The 15342-nt window shown below is 30.0% G+C and overlaps 8 protein-coding genes across 8 annotated transcripts; 4 read left to right on the forward strand and 4 right to left on the reverse strand.

Moving 5' to 3' along the window:
* Positions 1-516: 516 nt before the first annotated feature.
* On the forward strand, positions 517-3138 carry FG386_002801 (uncharacterized protein; the record flags this gene model as incomplete). The annotated part of the gene is made up of 1 exon (XM_067342016.1): positions 517-3138. One exon carries the CDS (start codon positions 517-519, stop codon positions 3136-3138), a length of 2622 nt encoding a protein of 873 aa, XP_067198597.1.
* An 86-nt stretch (positions 3139-3224) lies between these two features.
* FG386_002802 (uncharacterized protein) lies at positions 3225-4139 on the reverse strand (the record flags this gene model as incomplete). The annotated part of the gene is made up of 1 exon (XM_067342017.1): positions 3225-4139. The coding sequence occupies one exon, from the start codon at positions 4137-4139 to the stop codon at positions 3225-3227; it is 915 nt and encodes a 304-aa protein (XP_067198598.1).
* A 749-nt stretch (positions 4140-4888) lies between these two features.
* On the reverse strand, positions 4889-5644 carry FG386_002803 (uncharacterized protein; the record flags this gene model as incomplete). The annotated part of the gene is made up of 1 exon (XM_067342018.1): positions 4889-5644. One exon carries the CDS (start codon positions 5642-5644, stop codon positions 4889-4891), a length of 756 nt encoding a protein of 251 aa, XP_067198599.1.
* An 855-nt stretch (positions 5645-6499) lies between these two features.
* On the forward strand, positions 6500-7480 carry FG386_002804 (dolichyl phosphate glucosyltransferase; the record flags this gene model as incomplete). The annotated part of the gene is made up of 1 exon (XM_067342019.1): positions 6500-7480. One exon carries the CDS (start codon positions 6500-6502, stop codon positions 7478-7480), a length of 981 nt encoding a protein of 326 aa, XP_067198600.1.
* An 878-nt stretch (positions 7481-8358) lies between these two features.
* FG386_002805 (leucine aminopeptidase) lies at positions 8359-9945 on the reverse strand (the record flags this gene model as incomplete). The annotated part of the gene is made up of 1 exon (XM_067342020.1): positions 8359-9945. The coding sequence occupies one exon, from the start codon at positions 9943-9945 to the stop codon at positions 8359-8361; it is 1587 nt and encodes a 528-aa protein (XP_067198601.1).
* A 576-nt stretch (positions 9946-10521) lies between these two features.
* On the forward strand, positions 10522-11625 carry FG386_002807 (uncharacterized protein; the record flags this gene model as incomplete). The annotated part of the gene is made up of 1 exon (XM_067342022.1): positions 10522-11625. The coding sequence occupies one exon, from the start codon at positions 10522-10524 to the stop codon at positions 11623-11625; it is 1104 nt and encodes a 367-aa protein (XP_067198603.1).
* Positions 11626-11787: 162 nt separating this feature from the next.
* Positions 11788-13809, reverse strand: FG386_002808 (uncharacterized protein; the record flags this gene model as incomplete). Its single annotated transcript, XM_067342023.1, has 1 exon — positions 11788-13809. The coding sequence occupies one exon, from the start codon at positions 13807-13809 to the stop codon at positions 11788-11790; it is 2022 nt and encodes a 673-aa protein (XP_067198604.1).
* A 513-nt stretch (positions 13810-14322) lies between these two features.
* Positions 14323-15102, forward strand: FG386_002809 (uncharacterized protein; the record flags this gene model as incomplete). Its single annotated transcript, XM_067342024.1, has 1 exon — positions 14323-15102. One exon carries the CDS (start codon positions 14323-14325, stop codon positions 15100-15102), a length of 780 nt encoding a protein of 259 aa, XP_067198605.1.
* Between the last annotated feature and the right edge of the window lie 240 nt (positions 15103-15342).

Genomic DNA, 15342 nt, shown 5'->3' on the forward strand with positions numbered 1-15342 from the left:
ATTTGAATTTAAAGTGACAATCTTTACAAAAAAAAAGTTTATATTCATCTTCAGTTAATTGAGGATCTCTTTTCTCTTGTTATATCAAACTACTAATTTGGTCTTTTTATCTTGTTTTATTCCCCGAATAAATACAAGGCTGCTTGAGGAAACTCAGGCAGATCTACTTTGACGTTTGATTTGATTTGTTTTGAATGAGTGGACATTTCCTCCGAAGACCACAATAGGTAGAAATATAGACCTGTGAGAACTTTTTACATCAACTTGTCCTTACAACAAAAACTGAACTGTTCCATTTCAAATTAGGGATCAAAATATAATTTTTCACTAATTAAATAATGATTCTATCGAAATTTCTACGGTATTAAGCAGCTGTAACTGTAAGAACCTTAAAGCTCTTCGTTGGCGCCAAATTACATTTTGTGGGAGTAAAAATGAAGCAGCAAAGAGTAATAAAATATTAGGAGTGGAATTTCAATTCATTTTATGGTTATTTCTTTATTTATGTGAGTTTAGATGGTTTATCGTCGAATAAAAAAGCTTCCAGATGAAGTTATTTCGCGGATAGCTGCTGGAGAGGTGGTGGTAAGTCCATCACATGCATTAAAGGAGTTGGTTGAAAATAGCTTGGATGCGGGCTCTAAAGCGATCAACATTCAACTTAAAAAAGGTGGAACACAAAGTTTACAGGTATCTGATGATGGATGCGGAATAGACAAAAGCGACTTTCCATTACTGTGCGAACGGTTTACAACAAGCAAATTATGCACTATAAAAGATATAGAAAATCTAGAAACGTTTGGATTTAGGGGTGAGGCTCTATCGAGTATCAGTTATGTATCAAATTTGACCGTATCTTCGATTACAGAGGGTTCCAAATGTGGGTACAAAGCAAATTTCTTGGATGGAAAAATGATTTCAGAAATAGAAGATATAGCATTATCTAAAAGAGGCACTGTAATTCAATTTACAGATTTATTTTACAATATACCAGCTAGAAAGAGAGCACTTGGTTCTGCTACGGAGGAGTACTCTAAATGCTTGGAACTCATTCAAAAGTATAGTATAGAATTTCCGTGTGTATCTTTTTCAGTAAGGAAACACGGCAATAACGCAACTGATTTAAGAACAAATGGAGGCGAGAAGGCAACTAAAAAAAACGCAATAAGTGTAATATATGGTTCACAGCTTGTTAAGGAATTAATTAATGTTACTATTTCGAATATTACTTTCAGAGAAGATAATAATAATATAGAAAGTTGTTTATTTGATAAAATACCAGATTATAACGTAGAATTATTTTTTTCTGGACTTAATTATAACCCTAAACAAAGCAATTTGATTATATTTGTAAATGGTCGTTTAGTAAAAAATGATTCTATAAAACAAGCAATAGATGTTGCTTATCAATATACAAAAACTAAATATTGGGTCTATATTTCAATCAAGGTTCCATCAGATACTTTAGACCCGAATGTACATCCAACAAAAAACCTAGTATACATTAAGCACGAAGTGATAATTTCTGATTACATACAGAAAAAGATAATATCACTGCTTAAAAGTTCGAATTATTCTAAAAATATGGTCTTAGAAAAGAAACCAAAATTTGAAATTAAAAATTTCACGAAAAAGTCTGATTTGGATTCAAACTCTCACACTAAAATTGTTACTAGAGTCAGAACCGATTGCAATCAGCTTTCTCTGCAAGAATGCACAACAGGAAACTTTGCAAAATGTTTAAGCATTCCATTGTTAAATGAATCATCAGAAGAGATTATCTCAGTAAACTGTGTTTCTTTGCCTAACGAGGAAATGAATTATAGTCCAACACAAAATTTCACCGAAAGTACGAGTTTTGATATTAAATCAACAATTTTTAATGATGAAAAGGTGGAATCTAACGCAAGTGAGTACTCCTCAAAACATAATAAAATTGTTGATAATAATGGAAAAACTCAATACAAAGTAAAGGAATACTCTTTTGAAAGCAATATTTCAGACGAAAGATGTAAAAAATTGGAATATAAAGTGAAGGAATTTTTAGTAGAAGAAAGAGACGAGGGTTTTGGCTCAGAATATATTTCAACTTCAGACAAGAACTTGATAAATAATGATATCTCAAAAATAGACAGCAAAGCAAAACTATTCCAAGAGGACAGTGAAATGAATAATATTGAAAGTGACAAGGTTGATGACATTAATATCGTAAATGAATGTAACAATACAAAAAGCGGCCAAGTGTTTAGATTATTAGACATTTCTTCATATGTATCAACATCTAATGTATTAACTTGGACATTGAACGTCAATTCTGTAGAAATGAACGATGAGATGTCATTTCACCTTTTGGAAGTAAAAAAGAAATTCATAAATAATTTGGAGAATGAGATCTATAATTCAATCACAAGCAATATAGATGTTTTAAGCAACATAACAAAAAGTATAATAAATGGAATATATATTGGTGAAGTTAATCAAAATTGGTCAATTATACAAGCACACAGCAAAATAATGATGATTGAAATTAATAGATTGGCAAGAATATCTATTAAACAATCAATATTTTACAGGCTGGGATTCATACCTTTAATTAGATTTAGTCCACCAATTGAATTAGGAAAGTTATGTGTAATATCGAACTATTTGGATGACAATACAGGAAACAAAGTATTTAAAGACAAAAAAGAAAACTATGAATTTGTTGAATTCTACGAATATTTTATTAATAATTATTTTACATATTTAAAATACATTGGAATAGATATTGACCTAAATAATAGAACTATATTAACTTTTCCACTTTGCTTTGGTAATTTTGTTCCAAATTTTGATTATCTACCAGAGTTTATGGATAATATTATTTTTGAGTTTTGGAATTACCACAAATTGTCTAGTGAAAACTGTATCAATGCTTCATCTATAATAACTTGTAATTTAGACAGCTTCTATAATTTAATTGACTCCATAATTAACTTATTGGTTGATTTTTATGTATCTCACGTTAAAGATAATAGAACAATGTTTCAATCCATTAAAGGAAATTCAAATCTAATATTACATGAAGACGATTTGAGAAACAGTACAATAGAATTGTCAAGTTTAGAGAAACTATATAGGGTTTTTGAACGATGTTAGAGCTCCAATATTTTATATATGTATATTTGTTTGTGATAAAAAAAAACCAAGTTCATTGTTTCAACGCAATATTAATGTAAAAACCATTATTTCTGAACATTAAAATTATTGTTCCCAAAATATTGAAATGATGGATCTAGTACCATATAGCTCTCAACATTACTTAAAAGGGATGCTGTACTAGGCACAGCAGCTGCTATATATGGATTACTAAATTGACCATTGAATAATAATGGGAAACCATAAATAGGATCGTTTATTATATTTCCGTATTGTTGAGAATAACTTAAAGGATTCTCTTTTTTAGTCTCTGGAAGCACTATTTGTGGTTGTTTAGGTATTTCAACAGAGTTGTCAAATCCAATATTTGGAATCTTTTTAGCAATTAAACTGTCCTCTTCTTCTATCATTTCCGCAGCTGCCAAAGCTAGAATATATAAACTTGATGTAGATGCATGGATCCTATTGTTTTTCTCATTAATATTGCCTACATTCATATTACCATTCTGTTTTTTTCGACCTATCTTATTTTCGTGTTTATATGCATATTCTGAAGAATGAATCCCGGAAATTGGAGATTGGGCTGAGTCATACTCAATTTGATCATCTATTGTTACTGAAGGTGGTGATAGCCCGAGTTTATTGTTATCACTATTTCCATGTTGATAATTGCTGTCGCTATTACCGCTGTTCCCACCCTGTCTCATGTTGATAACATTCTTACCTCCCAAAATTGTATGGTGATTCTTTTTTCCTTTCTTGTTTATGAGTTTCATTTTCCAGGGATCACTGAAATCAAACGGAAGTTTGTTATTAGTATTTATATATTTAAATGCATCTTTGGCCATATTCCATGCATTTTCCTCCCCATATTTGTTAAATGAATATGATTTTTGGTGCCTGCCATTTTCACCGGAGACTAATGAATTTTTTATTCTATACACCAGCCTGACCTCATTTTTGTTAACAGGTTTATATATTTGTATTGCTCGAGCTTCCATATAACCACTTCATAACAATACCACCTATCTTATAAAATTATTCAAATATAGTATATATTTATACATATATCTCTTATTGTCGTTCCCACTGTTAATTATTCACCTATACGTTTATGGAGTCTGTAGTATATTTTTCTGTAAAGATCAATCCTTTAGGCATATATTATTTATTTTGAATTAATTTTTTCGAAACAAAAACTATTTTTGTCTTTATAATATTGTTTGCTTGCTAAGTTCTTATTAATAATTTATTTAAAGGCCAAAAGTTATTCCTATGTTTAACCCCTTAATTATTTCACTTATTAATAGCGAAATAAAGACTATCACATAACTTTCTGTTAAGTTTAAGTTTATACCTTTCAATTATGTGAAGACTGTCTAAGTCTTTAACTTGAAGTGGTAAGGGTGCTAATTTACTTACACCAAATTACTCCTTATTTTCTGTGTGTGTGTGCGTGTGTGTGAGTTAATATAACTTTTTTTTTTGCTTAATGTTTAATATATAATTAGGAGTTTTTAAATAAAAAAAATGTATTTTAATTGATATAACTAGAAGATATTAGGAAACTATTTTCATAATTACTTATTTAATTACTTTCATTGTAAATAGCTTAATTTTATTTATAACATTTTTTTTTTACATTTCGTAATTTATTAAGCGCAAGAATATTGTGTGTAACATGTAAATTAACAACTTGCACTACTGCTTAAGTAGAAGCCTATAATTTGAATTTGTTTCTTTTGACTATTTACTTAATTTTGTTAATGTATGTATTAACCTTATATGAAATATAAAATGTTGATATAATTATTATAAGCAACAAAAATATCGAGAAGTTGTTAAGTATTACTTCTATAATTATACTTTGGTTGTCGGAATTTTCACTATTGATGCACTTATTTAAAGTTAATATTCTATTCTTATCACATATTTTGTGACTTAGTTCTAATTCGTAAATTCTTGAATCCTTGTTTTCCAAATCAAAACAATTTTTTATTAGTTTCCTGCAATTATTTATAATAGTATTATCACCAAGTAACATTGAATTGCATGCATCTAATTTTTTATCCTCCTCACAAACCCCAAAATAAATACAAAATATTTCTGAACATATGAATTCATTCTCATTATTGTTTTCCATATGCACTTCATCCATATGTACATCATATAAATTATTGTTACCAAATACTTGATTGCATATTCCACATTTAACCTGTCCATTCGAAAATACAATTTTATTTGTCTCCTGACTATTATATATATGATAATTTATATTTAGCTGGCACTCTCGCTTCATGTATGTTTTAAATTCACTTTCCTCCCTTGTTAATTGTTCTATGCTGTACAATACTCTTCTAGATACAGATCTGGAACACTTACTTTGAAGCTCTTTTTGGACTTCTTGAAAAGTCTCTGCAGTAAACAATATAATTATTAGTATTATCAAATAAGATTTAAACATTGATTGCTCAGCTAAAAGATAAAGCCCTATATTTATGCTCATTGGCCTTAATAAATTAAACCCACTGTATTTTAATATTACTACCCTGTTAAATTGAAACTTATTTTAAATCCAAGTAAAGAGATATGATTATTTAAAAACTGCAATAAATATTCATATGTTAAAATAAATGCAAAATGATTTCTACCTTATTGCTGTTTGTTTAAATCCCTCCCTTTTACTACTTTATTTATTCACAAAACCAAAGTGACATCTACTTTCTACTCCAAATTAAATAATAAATGCATGTTAATTCTTGAGGTGAAATGGCGCCAATGTTTTTTATTTCAATAATCTTTAGTGTAAATTTTTGTGACAGGATTGAATATACCAAGGATAATGTAGCAAAAGGAAGTGGCTTAAATAATATTTGGTAAATTAACTTAAATTATTTTTTGTGTGGCTTATTTGTATCATTTTTCATTTGTTGAGTCTAGGATTTAAAGTTTCTATTTAAGGTAAAGTATAATTTAAATACATAATCATTATTTTGTATTTATGTAAGAGCTTTTAGATCACGGTATTTACAAGAACTAGAGCTAGAGAACAAAGTTTGATGTTCTAATGGTACTTTTATATTGGAATTTTAAACTAGTAAACTGTATTATATTCTGTGTTCAAAGATTGCAACCAAATAATAAGTAATAAACGGATAGCGTAACTAAATGAAATATAAGTATACATTAATCAAATAAATTTGTTTTTGTTAGATTTTAAGTGTGGTTCATTCAATATAATTTGCTTAATATTCATACAAAATTAACAAAAATACTAAAAGAAACTAATATAACTTGGAATATTACATTAAATTTAAATCAATTTTACAATTCATAAATGACATTCAGAATTTAGTGTAAAATGTTCTTAATTTTATCATTATATATTGTTTTATTTATTTTTTCATCTATAATTATATGGCTATTTTATAAAGTAATAGCAACATCTAGATTAAATGGATGTTTGAGTGATCAAGTTGAGGTATTTTTTTCAAGTACAAGTAAAGATATTTCATGGGATAACATTAAATCCAATATTTGTAATAGTGGTGACATCTATGTATCGGTTGTAATTCCGGCTTACAACGAAGAGGAAAGGATATTAAACACTTTAGATTCAATAGTAGATTATATGGAAACTAGAAGTAAACAAGATTCCAATTTTAGATACGAAATTATCGTAGTTAATGATGGAAGTAATGATAATACATTATTAGTTTGCAAAGAATTTTGGTTTAAAAGGTTCAGTAATTTAAATAATAACGTTAATGGGGGGTTGTTATTGTTATCGTGTTTGTACAATAATGGGAAAGGTAATGCTGTTAAGCTAGGAGTGTTATCATCTTCAGGTAATTTAATATTGATGACAGATGCAGATGGGGCCACTAAAATAAATTGTTTTTCAAAATTAGAAAATACATATTTTGATAACAAGGAAAATTGCATTGTATTTGGATCCAGAATATGTGATTCCACAGACCAAAACGTTAAAATATATAGAAGATGGTACAGATACATATTGAATAAAATATTTCATCTAATTATACTGTTAATAGTAAGCTCTGATATAAAAGATACCCAATGCGGTTTCAAATTGTTTCCCAGAAAATATGCCAAAACTATATTTCCTTCTCTTCATATTAAAGGATGGGCATTTGATATAGAAATTGTTATTATTTCAAGAATTTTAAATATTGATATTAAACCAATTTCAGTGGATTGGAGTGAAGTAAAAGGTTCAAAGCTTTCTATATTAAAAGATTCAATAATTATGTTATTTGACATCCTAACTCTGAGACTTCTTTATCTCTTCAGAATTTGGAGCGTTAAAGTAAGTCACTAAATTATCTCTCAAGTAATCTATTGAGACACAAATACGAAGAAGCCAAAAATATAATAATCAAAAGTATTCCTTGAAACGCCCATCAAGTAATCATCATCTAGCAAACACCGAGTACACAATCGCTACACCAACAAACCATATATATACACAACAGTTTACTAACGTCACTAATAACATTTTAAATATAACTGAAAGAACTAATGGAGATATATACTTCAAATCAACGGAAATTTAAAGAGTTGGGGATAGAGTTTAAAGATAAACTTATCTAATTAATCTCGATTAGGGAACAAATAGGACAAATAACTAGATAAAACAAAAATACGACCCTCCTTGTGTTTCCAACTAATAAAAGTTCTATTTTTCACTCCTCAGACCGTTGGTGTAACAAGGTATAATGATTAACGGCATTGCCAAGAAGTCTTCAACAAAAACAATAAAGATTGTTGTTACGATATTGGCATTCCTCATCGAAGATTTAGAACCGGGAGGATCAATCCAAGTGATTTTTGTCTCTATTTTTTTTTTATTAGGAAAAAATGATATTTAATTGATTATAATAAACGTATTTTTTTGTCTCCTCTAAATGTCCATCTTACTATTTATTTTCATTATTATTTTTCGTTTCCAACGGTGCTCTTACAAATTAATTGTTCGGGCGGGCTATTTAGATGTTACCTCCGTCACCCGGAACTACAACGGCGGTTAGTGTGTAAGATCGGACATGCAGAAGCGCAATATAAGGTTGATAAACAGGAAGTTTAAATTTGGCAATTAAGCAAAATACTGAAGGTTAAATTACAATTCAAAACGTATCAGAGGTATTATCTTCCTAAACAAAAACAAATAATCCAAGCAGTCAGTACTTAATAGAAAAATCAGTCTGAAAATTCTCTTATCAAAGAAACAATTGTTTTAACACCGAATCCGTTTCCAAGGTTTTCCATTCCAGAGCATCCAGCAATGTCTATATGGGCGTAGCTTATGTCTTTACTAACAAACTCATAAAGAAACAATGCGGATGTAGAAATGGGAGCCTTTCCTTCAGTAGTGTTATTTAAATCAGCGATCTTGGAAATAATGTATTCTTTATAATCTGGATCTAGGGGAAGTTGCCAGAACTTTTCGCCGACGGCTTTGCCACACTTTTGGATTGTATTAAACAGGTTGTCGTCGTTTACAAGCACAGAAGCGTACATCCCCTCAAACAACTTGGCATTAAAACCAGTTAACGTTGCAAGATCTACAATAGTATCCACATTGAGCTTACTAGCATATACAAGAGCATCTGCCAATGTAAGTCTTCCCTCTGCATCAGTATTCCCAACTTCGATTGTTTTACCATTAGAAGCAGTAATAATACATCCGGGATGATATGCTTCTGCAGAAATAAGATTGTCACAAATAGCAGATATAAAATGAACTTCAACATTTTTCGGTTTGGAGAGTCCAGTAGCGTAAGCAGCACCGAATACGGCGGCAGCTCCTCCCATATCTCCTTTCATAAAATGCATCATACTGTGTTTAATGTTGTAACCTCCTGTATCCATTGTTATTCCCTTCCCTACAAAGGCCACTCTTTTTTTGACTTCACCTTTTGGCTTATATGTTAAATGCACAAATTGAGGTGGAGATTTACTTCCCTGAGCGACTGCAAGGTATGCCCCCATCCCAAGCTTTTCACATTCACTTTGTTGTAAAAGTTTAATATCTAACCCAACATCTTTTGCCATTTTAATAACCTCAGCTGCCATATTTACTGAGTTACAATAATTCGAGGGAGCAGAGGTTAGATCTCTTGCAAACAAAAGACCCTTTGATGTTGAAATTGCATTATTAATTAAATTATCACACTTTATTTTAACGTCCTCGCTTTTAAACACAAATTCGATTCTTTCAATCTGTTTACTCTTGTTCTTATTATCACATTCAGAACAATCTCCCTTAAATCGTGTTTCCTCTATCGAAATAAAAGGAAACTGTGTACAAAATAACATAATATCACAAGCTGATACATCATCTAAACAAACCAAGATAGAATAGCTGCTTATTCTACCTCCATTCTGTTTGTTCATACTTACTAAACTTGCACACATTTTATTTAGGAATACAGGTGTACTCTTGTTTCCTTCACCTGTTGAAAATAACGCTATTGTTCTTAAATTTGAATTTGCTCCAACTGAGTTAGGTGGAATATCAAACGAAACAAAACTATTTTCTTTCTGCAATGTTGAGTTTTTGTTAACCTCGTCCAATATGTTATATAATATCCCATTCAAACTCTTGTTTAAAGAATCAAAATAACTACTGGGACCAAATGTTTCCTTTGAACCAGGAAAGCAAATCAAAAGGCAGTCGCCACTAATAGACCTGTCGTAATCTTTGCCGAATGTTAAAAAGTTGAATTTCAAATCGTCATTGTAATGTGACATGGGAATACACTCTGGTCTTATTGGATTCACCATTTTTGATCTAGATAGATAATAAGAATACAAAAAATAAGAGAAAATTGTTTCTTTATGGGTAAAAGGCAGTCAGCGAATACAAGTTAATAACCTCCTATTATGAAAGTTAACTGTATGTATTTTATAAATTTCAAACAACAGTTCTATAGCACTAATCTTAAATGTGTTTAGGTTTAGGCAGGGAGGGAAGGAGGGAGGGAATGAGGGAGGGAATGAGGGAGGGGTAACTCGTCGAAATATTACTGCACACCGGTTTTTAATTTCTTGTACTAAGGAAAATGTTTACTGGCGCACTGTTGGTATTTAATATTTAAGTAGGCGCCTTTATATTTTAAACAAAATAATTACGTGAACATATTAAATAGGAACAAATAGCTAAAAGTGTTGTTTGTAGATAAATATTATCAAAGGAGGTAAATTAAAATACCTGGTTATTTTGTGCATGTGAAATACTGCCTTATAATTAGATGAATTGCATTAAAAGATATAAGGTGATTATTCGTTTAAATATATACTTATTACTCATTCTAATAATATTACTTCCGTTTTAAATATTTGCAATAAGAGAATTAAAAAATGTACAAGAATATGCCAGTAGACCTTGTTTTGGTGCGTCACGGTCAGAGTGAGGGTAACTTAGCACAAAGATTGGCAAGACAAGGAGAATTTCACCAGTGGACGGGGGAGTTTCGTCGCAGACACAACAGCCTCTATAGACTTACAGATAGAGGAAGAGCTCAGGCTAAAATCGCAGGTGAGTATATAAAAAATAACATAGGCTTTACTTTCGATAAATGTTTCACATCTGAATACATAAGAGCAATGGAAACAGCAGCTATGCTCGGCCTGCCAAACGCTCTTTGGAATACAGATATATATTTGCGAGAAAGGGATAGAGGAGTTTTGGCAAATAAAACACACCAAGAGAGAGCATTGCTTCATCCAGATGAGATGGCGAGAAAACAAAGAAACTCCTTTTATTGGCAACCATCTGGGGGAGAATCTCTTGCGAATTTGTGTTTAAGAATAGAAAAGGTTTTGGACAATCTAAGTCAAAATTGTGGAGGACTAAGAGTAATAATAGTTTGTCATGGAGGTGTGATAAAAAGTTTTCGTGCACTTTTAGAAAGAGACAGAGGTGATACAAATACGAAAATGAACAAAATAAATAATTGTCAAATAGTTTGGTACACTAGAAGGGATCCAGTTAGAGGATCTATTGCAAGTTCGTATAATTGGGTAAAATCTATTTGTCCATGGGATTTATCCCTTTCATCAAACACCTGGAAGAACATTTACAGACCTTCCTACACAAATGAGGACTTATTTCAAATCGTTTCCAAGGTACCACAGTTAGTTAATGCTCCTGTTTTAGACGTATTAGAAGACTTAAATACGCAAAACAACACAGAAATGTTGGCTCATAAGTTTGAGGACAATATAAATATTGATAATTTAATTTCAAACAGAAATAAAACACTGACATCCACTGAAATTTCTATTAAAACTCAAGATACAAGCCAAGAAAGTTCAAATGTGTTCCTTTCAAACAGTGATTACACAGATGAAGAAATACTTGAAGATCCAAGCGTCACAGATGACCTTATAGGCTCTAATTCTAAATCATTCGTAAATAAATACTTTGGAGCTTATACAAACAGTGATAATTATTTTGAATAAAAACAGCACTACAATTCTGGATGTTTATATTCATAACAAGACTTCTAAGTTTAAATTATACATATTTATACAAGTAAAAAAGTTATAATTAAATAAAAATATTATTTACTGATGTTATACATGTGTAGAAATAACGAATATATTTATTTAAAATCACTTATTTTATAAACAAACCTTCTTATTGCATTGCTTTATTTTTTCATTTATTAAAACTTGGGATTTTTGTCTTTTATTTATCTGTTTTTTGCTTCTAGATAAATCTAGTTCAAGTAAACTGTTCTTTTTGTTTGGGATGGAAAAATTAGACTGGAGTTCGATGTTTGCATATTTAGCCACTAGTTCTATTCCTATAGTACTGCTTCCACTTTCTTTTAATTCGTGAATACAATTTTGAATTTCACTTTTAATCAATTCATTGACCTTTGTTCGCCATATTATACACGATTTGAAATTATTTTTTTCATGTATCTGACCTATCATTTCAACAAGAACAAACACTGCTCTTGATTTGAGCATTTCTTTTAGGTTATTCTTAAATATCTGAATCACAGTGTTCCTAAAAACGTCAAACATAGATGAAATTTTAGGCTCCTCTTCGCTTGCTATTTTAAGAACTGAAACTAGTGTTCTATGTGCCACTATATCCTTGAGTATTTCGTTATTGTCACTTACAACACTAGACATTTTACTTAGTAATTCTGAAATGTAATTGTAGTATTCATTGCTAGTACCAGGATTATCTGTTTTGCTTTGTCGAATTAAATATTGTAATAGTAACAAGAGCAGCTCCTTACCATGTTGGCTTTTCACAAGCACCTCCATAACAGTCTCAGTTACTTCTTCTTTATTTTTAGGACCAAAAATTGTATTGCACAACGCCGGGATGAATACTTTATTCAGTTCATTCTTCCTTGTTTCATTTGATTTCAATGATGTAAAGGATTTGAGATTTAGCACCCAAAGTTCATATTGACTAAAGCACTTTGAAGAAACTTGAGAAACCAAGAGATAAAATAATAATTTAATCGAATTAGAATTTGTAAGTAATTCCACGTCAATATAATCGTTCTTAATAAATGAATTTATAATAACCTCATTAAGTATTTTAGTGTCGTCAGTTGTTGACATCAATCTTAATATAAGAGAATAGTCAACTGAATTCATTGAAAGTTCATAAACATCTTTTTTAATACTTTTAAGTACTTTTTTTCTTTGTTGAGCCTTTGAAAAACCTAATAACACTATTAACGAATCTACTCCTTCCCTCGTACTTAATAGTGAATAAGAACCTTCTATAATCTGTTCTAAAAGTGACCTTAAGCATGCCTTTCCTTCCTCCGTAATATTATCTAATGAAACAAACTGTAAATGTTTTCCCTTTAATATATTTAAATCTTTCTTCTCTGTATTAATATTACTGCTCTTATAATAACAAATGCAACATTTAATGTAATTCCAAATCAATAAATGAACAAATTGTCTGTCCAATAATTCACTATCTACAAACTTTTGTATGGTATTCACAGAATTATCCAATATGCTCTTCTTTGCTTTCTCTTCATTAAGTTCTATGAAAAAAGTAATAAAGGAGCTATATTTATCCTTATTCAAATTCTCCATTCCATAAAAATCTGCTAACTTCGTGCTTAGTATTTTGTGCAAGATTTCGTTATTCATTGACTCTATTGAATCTGTTTGATTTCTTTTATCGCTAAACACATATCCAAACACCTTTGAACCGTATTTAGAGAATCCAACTTGTTCAAATTTACTTAGCAATTCATTTCTTATTCTTTTTCTTATATCAGAATTGCCGTAGTTATACATTTTTTCAACTACTTTACTTGAATGACTGTCTATCGATAATTCTACAATATAATTCTTCATCTTTTCAAAAATAGCAACTCTATATTCATTCGAACCCCATTTTAGTAGTGACTGTATTCCCCTAGAATAAACAGGTTTTCTACAGACTTGTAGGAATTTAGCTTTAATCAGACTCCATAGTTTCTCCACTGCTTCAATAACTTCATTATTGTCTGAAGATTTAGAATTTCTTTTTCCAGATATCTGGAGCAGGTAACTATATGTAGTTCTAAATTCTTTGTTTAAATTGTCTTCATTTGTTTTTTTTTCTTTATTCTTCGATATATTTCGTTTCTTATCATCATTCTTTTGGTTCATTTATGTTGATTTAAAGTTATGTAGGACCAATTAATGTTTTTAATTGCTTTCCCTATTTTGAATATGAGTTCAATTCAATATTGTATAAATTTTATTAGTTCTTTGTACTATTTGTTTTTTTGTCAGTCGTTGACTATTAATATTCTTGAACCGGCTCCACGTTCATTATATGATTTGACCAGTAAATGAGCGCAAAATTAAAAAAAGAAACCATTAAATGTTGAATATTTAAAATATTTTTTCCTTGTTTTTGCAAATTAAATATATAATAATTAATATAAAAAAGGAAAACCCGGTAGTGTTAATTTGACAGTTTAAAGTACTTTTTAATGCCGCCATATGCTGTATGCAACGGTTAAATTATAGATAAAACCATATAGTGGTGGAAAGTTTAGGAAAGAAAAGGAGTAATTAAAGTATAAAAGGACACAAGATTTAAGTAAAATAAACATAACTATATTCTGTTTCATAGCTACATTCTACTTAATTTAGGTGGTCGTATATTTGTGAACAATGGTGCCAAATAATATTTTGAGACCAAAAAATGAAGGTGAAGAGTTAAAGATTGCAGAAGGTGTACTACGCCGAAGAAAGGTAACTGATTTTAAAAGAAGATTGGAATATAGAGAAAAAAGGAAAAGGATAAAAAAGGATTTGCGCAAGCCCGATGTTACAACATTACAGAGTATTTTAAAGAGAACAAGAAATAGTATATTAGATAGAAGAAGATTGAAAAATAAGGATAAGAAACCGTACATGACTCCAAAAAAAGATAATGGGAGGTTAATAGTGGTAGTAGTAAGGAATAGCAGATATTGCGGTTCAAGCAATTCATATAGAGTATTGGAGAAACTAAGATTGTTGAAAAATTTCTCTGCAATTATCCTGAGCCATGATGATGAAACAATGAAAATACTTAGAGAAATAAAACCATATGTATTCTATGGATTTCCAAATCATGCACTACTTAAAACATTAGTTCATAAGAAAGGAGCTTTTATAAACAATACTGGTGATAAAAATAAAGGTGGTAACGATGAAGTATTACTTACAGACAATAATATTGTTGAAGAGCGTCTAGGGAATATCGGGGTACTTTGTACTGAAGACATTGTTACTGGAATATGGAATGGTAGAAATGAGGACAACAAAGAGATTTTTGATTCTATATTAAATAACTTGGCTCCTTTCCAACTATGCAATCTTAAAAAGACAGAGGGATTGGACGCTTCTAAATATGAGATGGGATTCCTAGGTAAACAAATCAATTCCAAAATTAGCAGCATTATTTAAATGATAATAATTCTAGAAACATTATTAATATCTTTATCTAGAATTTAGTATTTTTATCATAGACTTGAACGGTTTAATTTCAAATAACATATATAATTCTTTATTTATACCTGAAGGTGTGTGTATTTTATTTATGTCCGGGATATTAATTTGAGTTTGCAAGCGTAATGTAAATAAATCATAGCAGTAAATTGCAGAACTGGTTGAGGAGTTAAATCTATTTAAAAAGTGGATATCATA

This window comes from Cryptosporidium ryanae (genome assembly GCF_009792415.1).
Source record: "Cryptosporidium ryanae isolate 45019 chromosome Unknown contig_54, whole genome shotgun sequence".
Classification (NCBI taxonomy): domain Eukaryota; phylum Apicomplexa; class Conoidasida; order Eucoccidiorida; family Cryptosporidiidae; genus Cryptosporidium; species Cryptosporidium ryanae.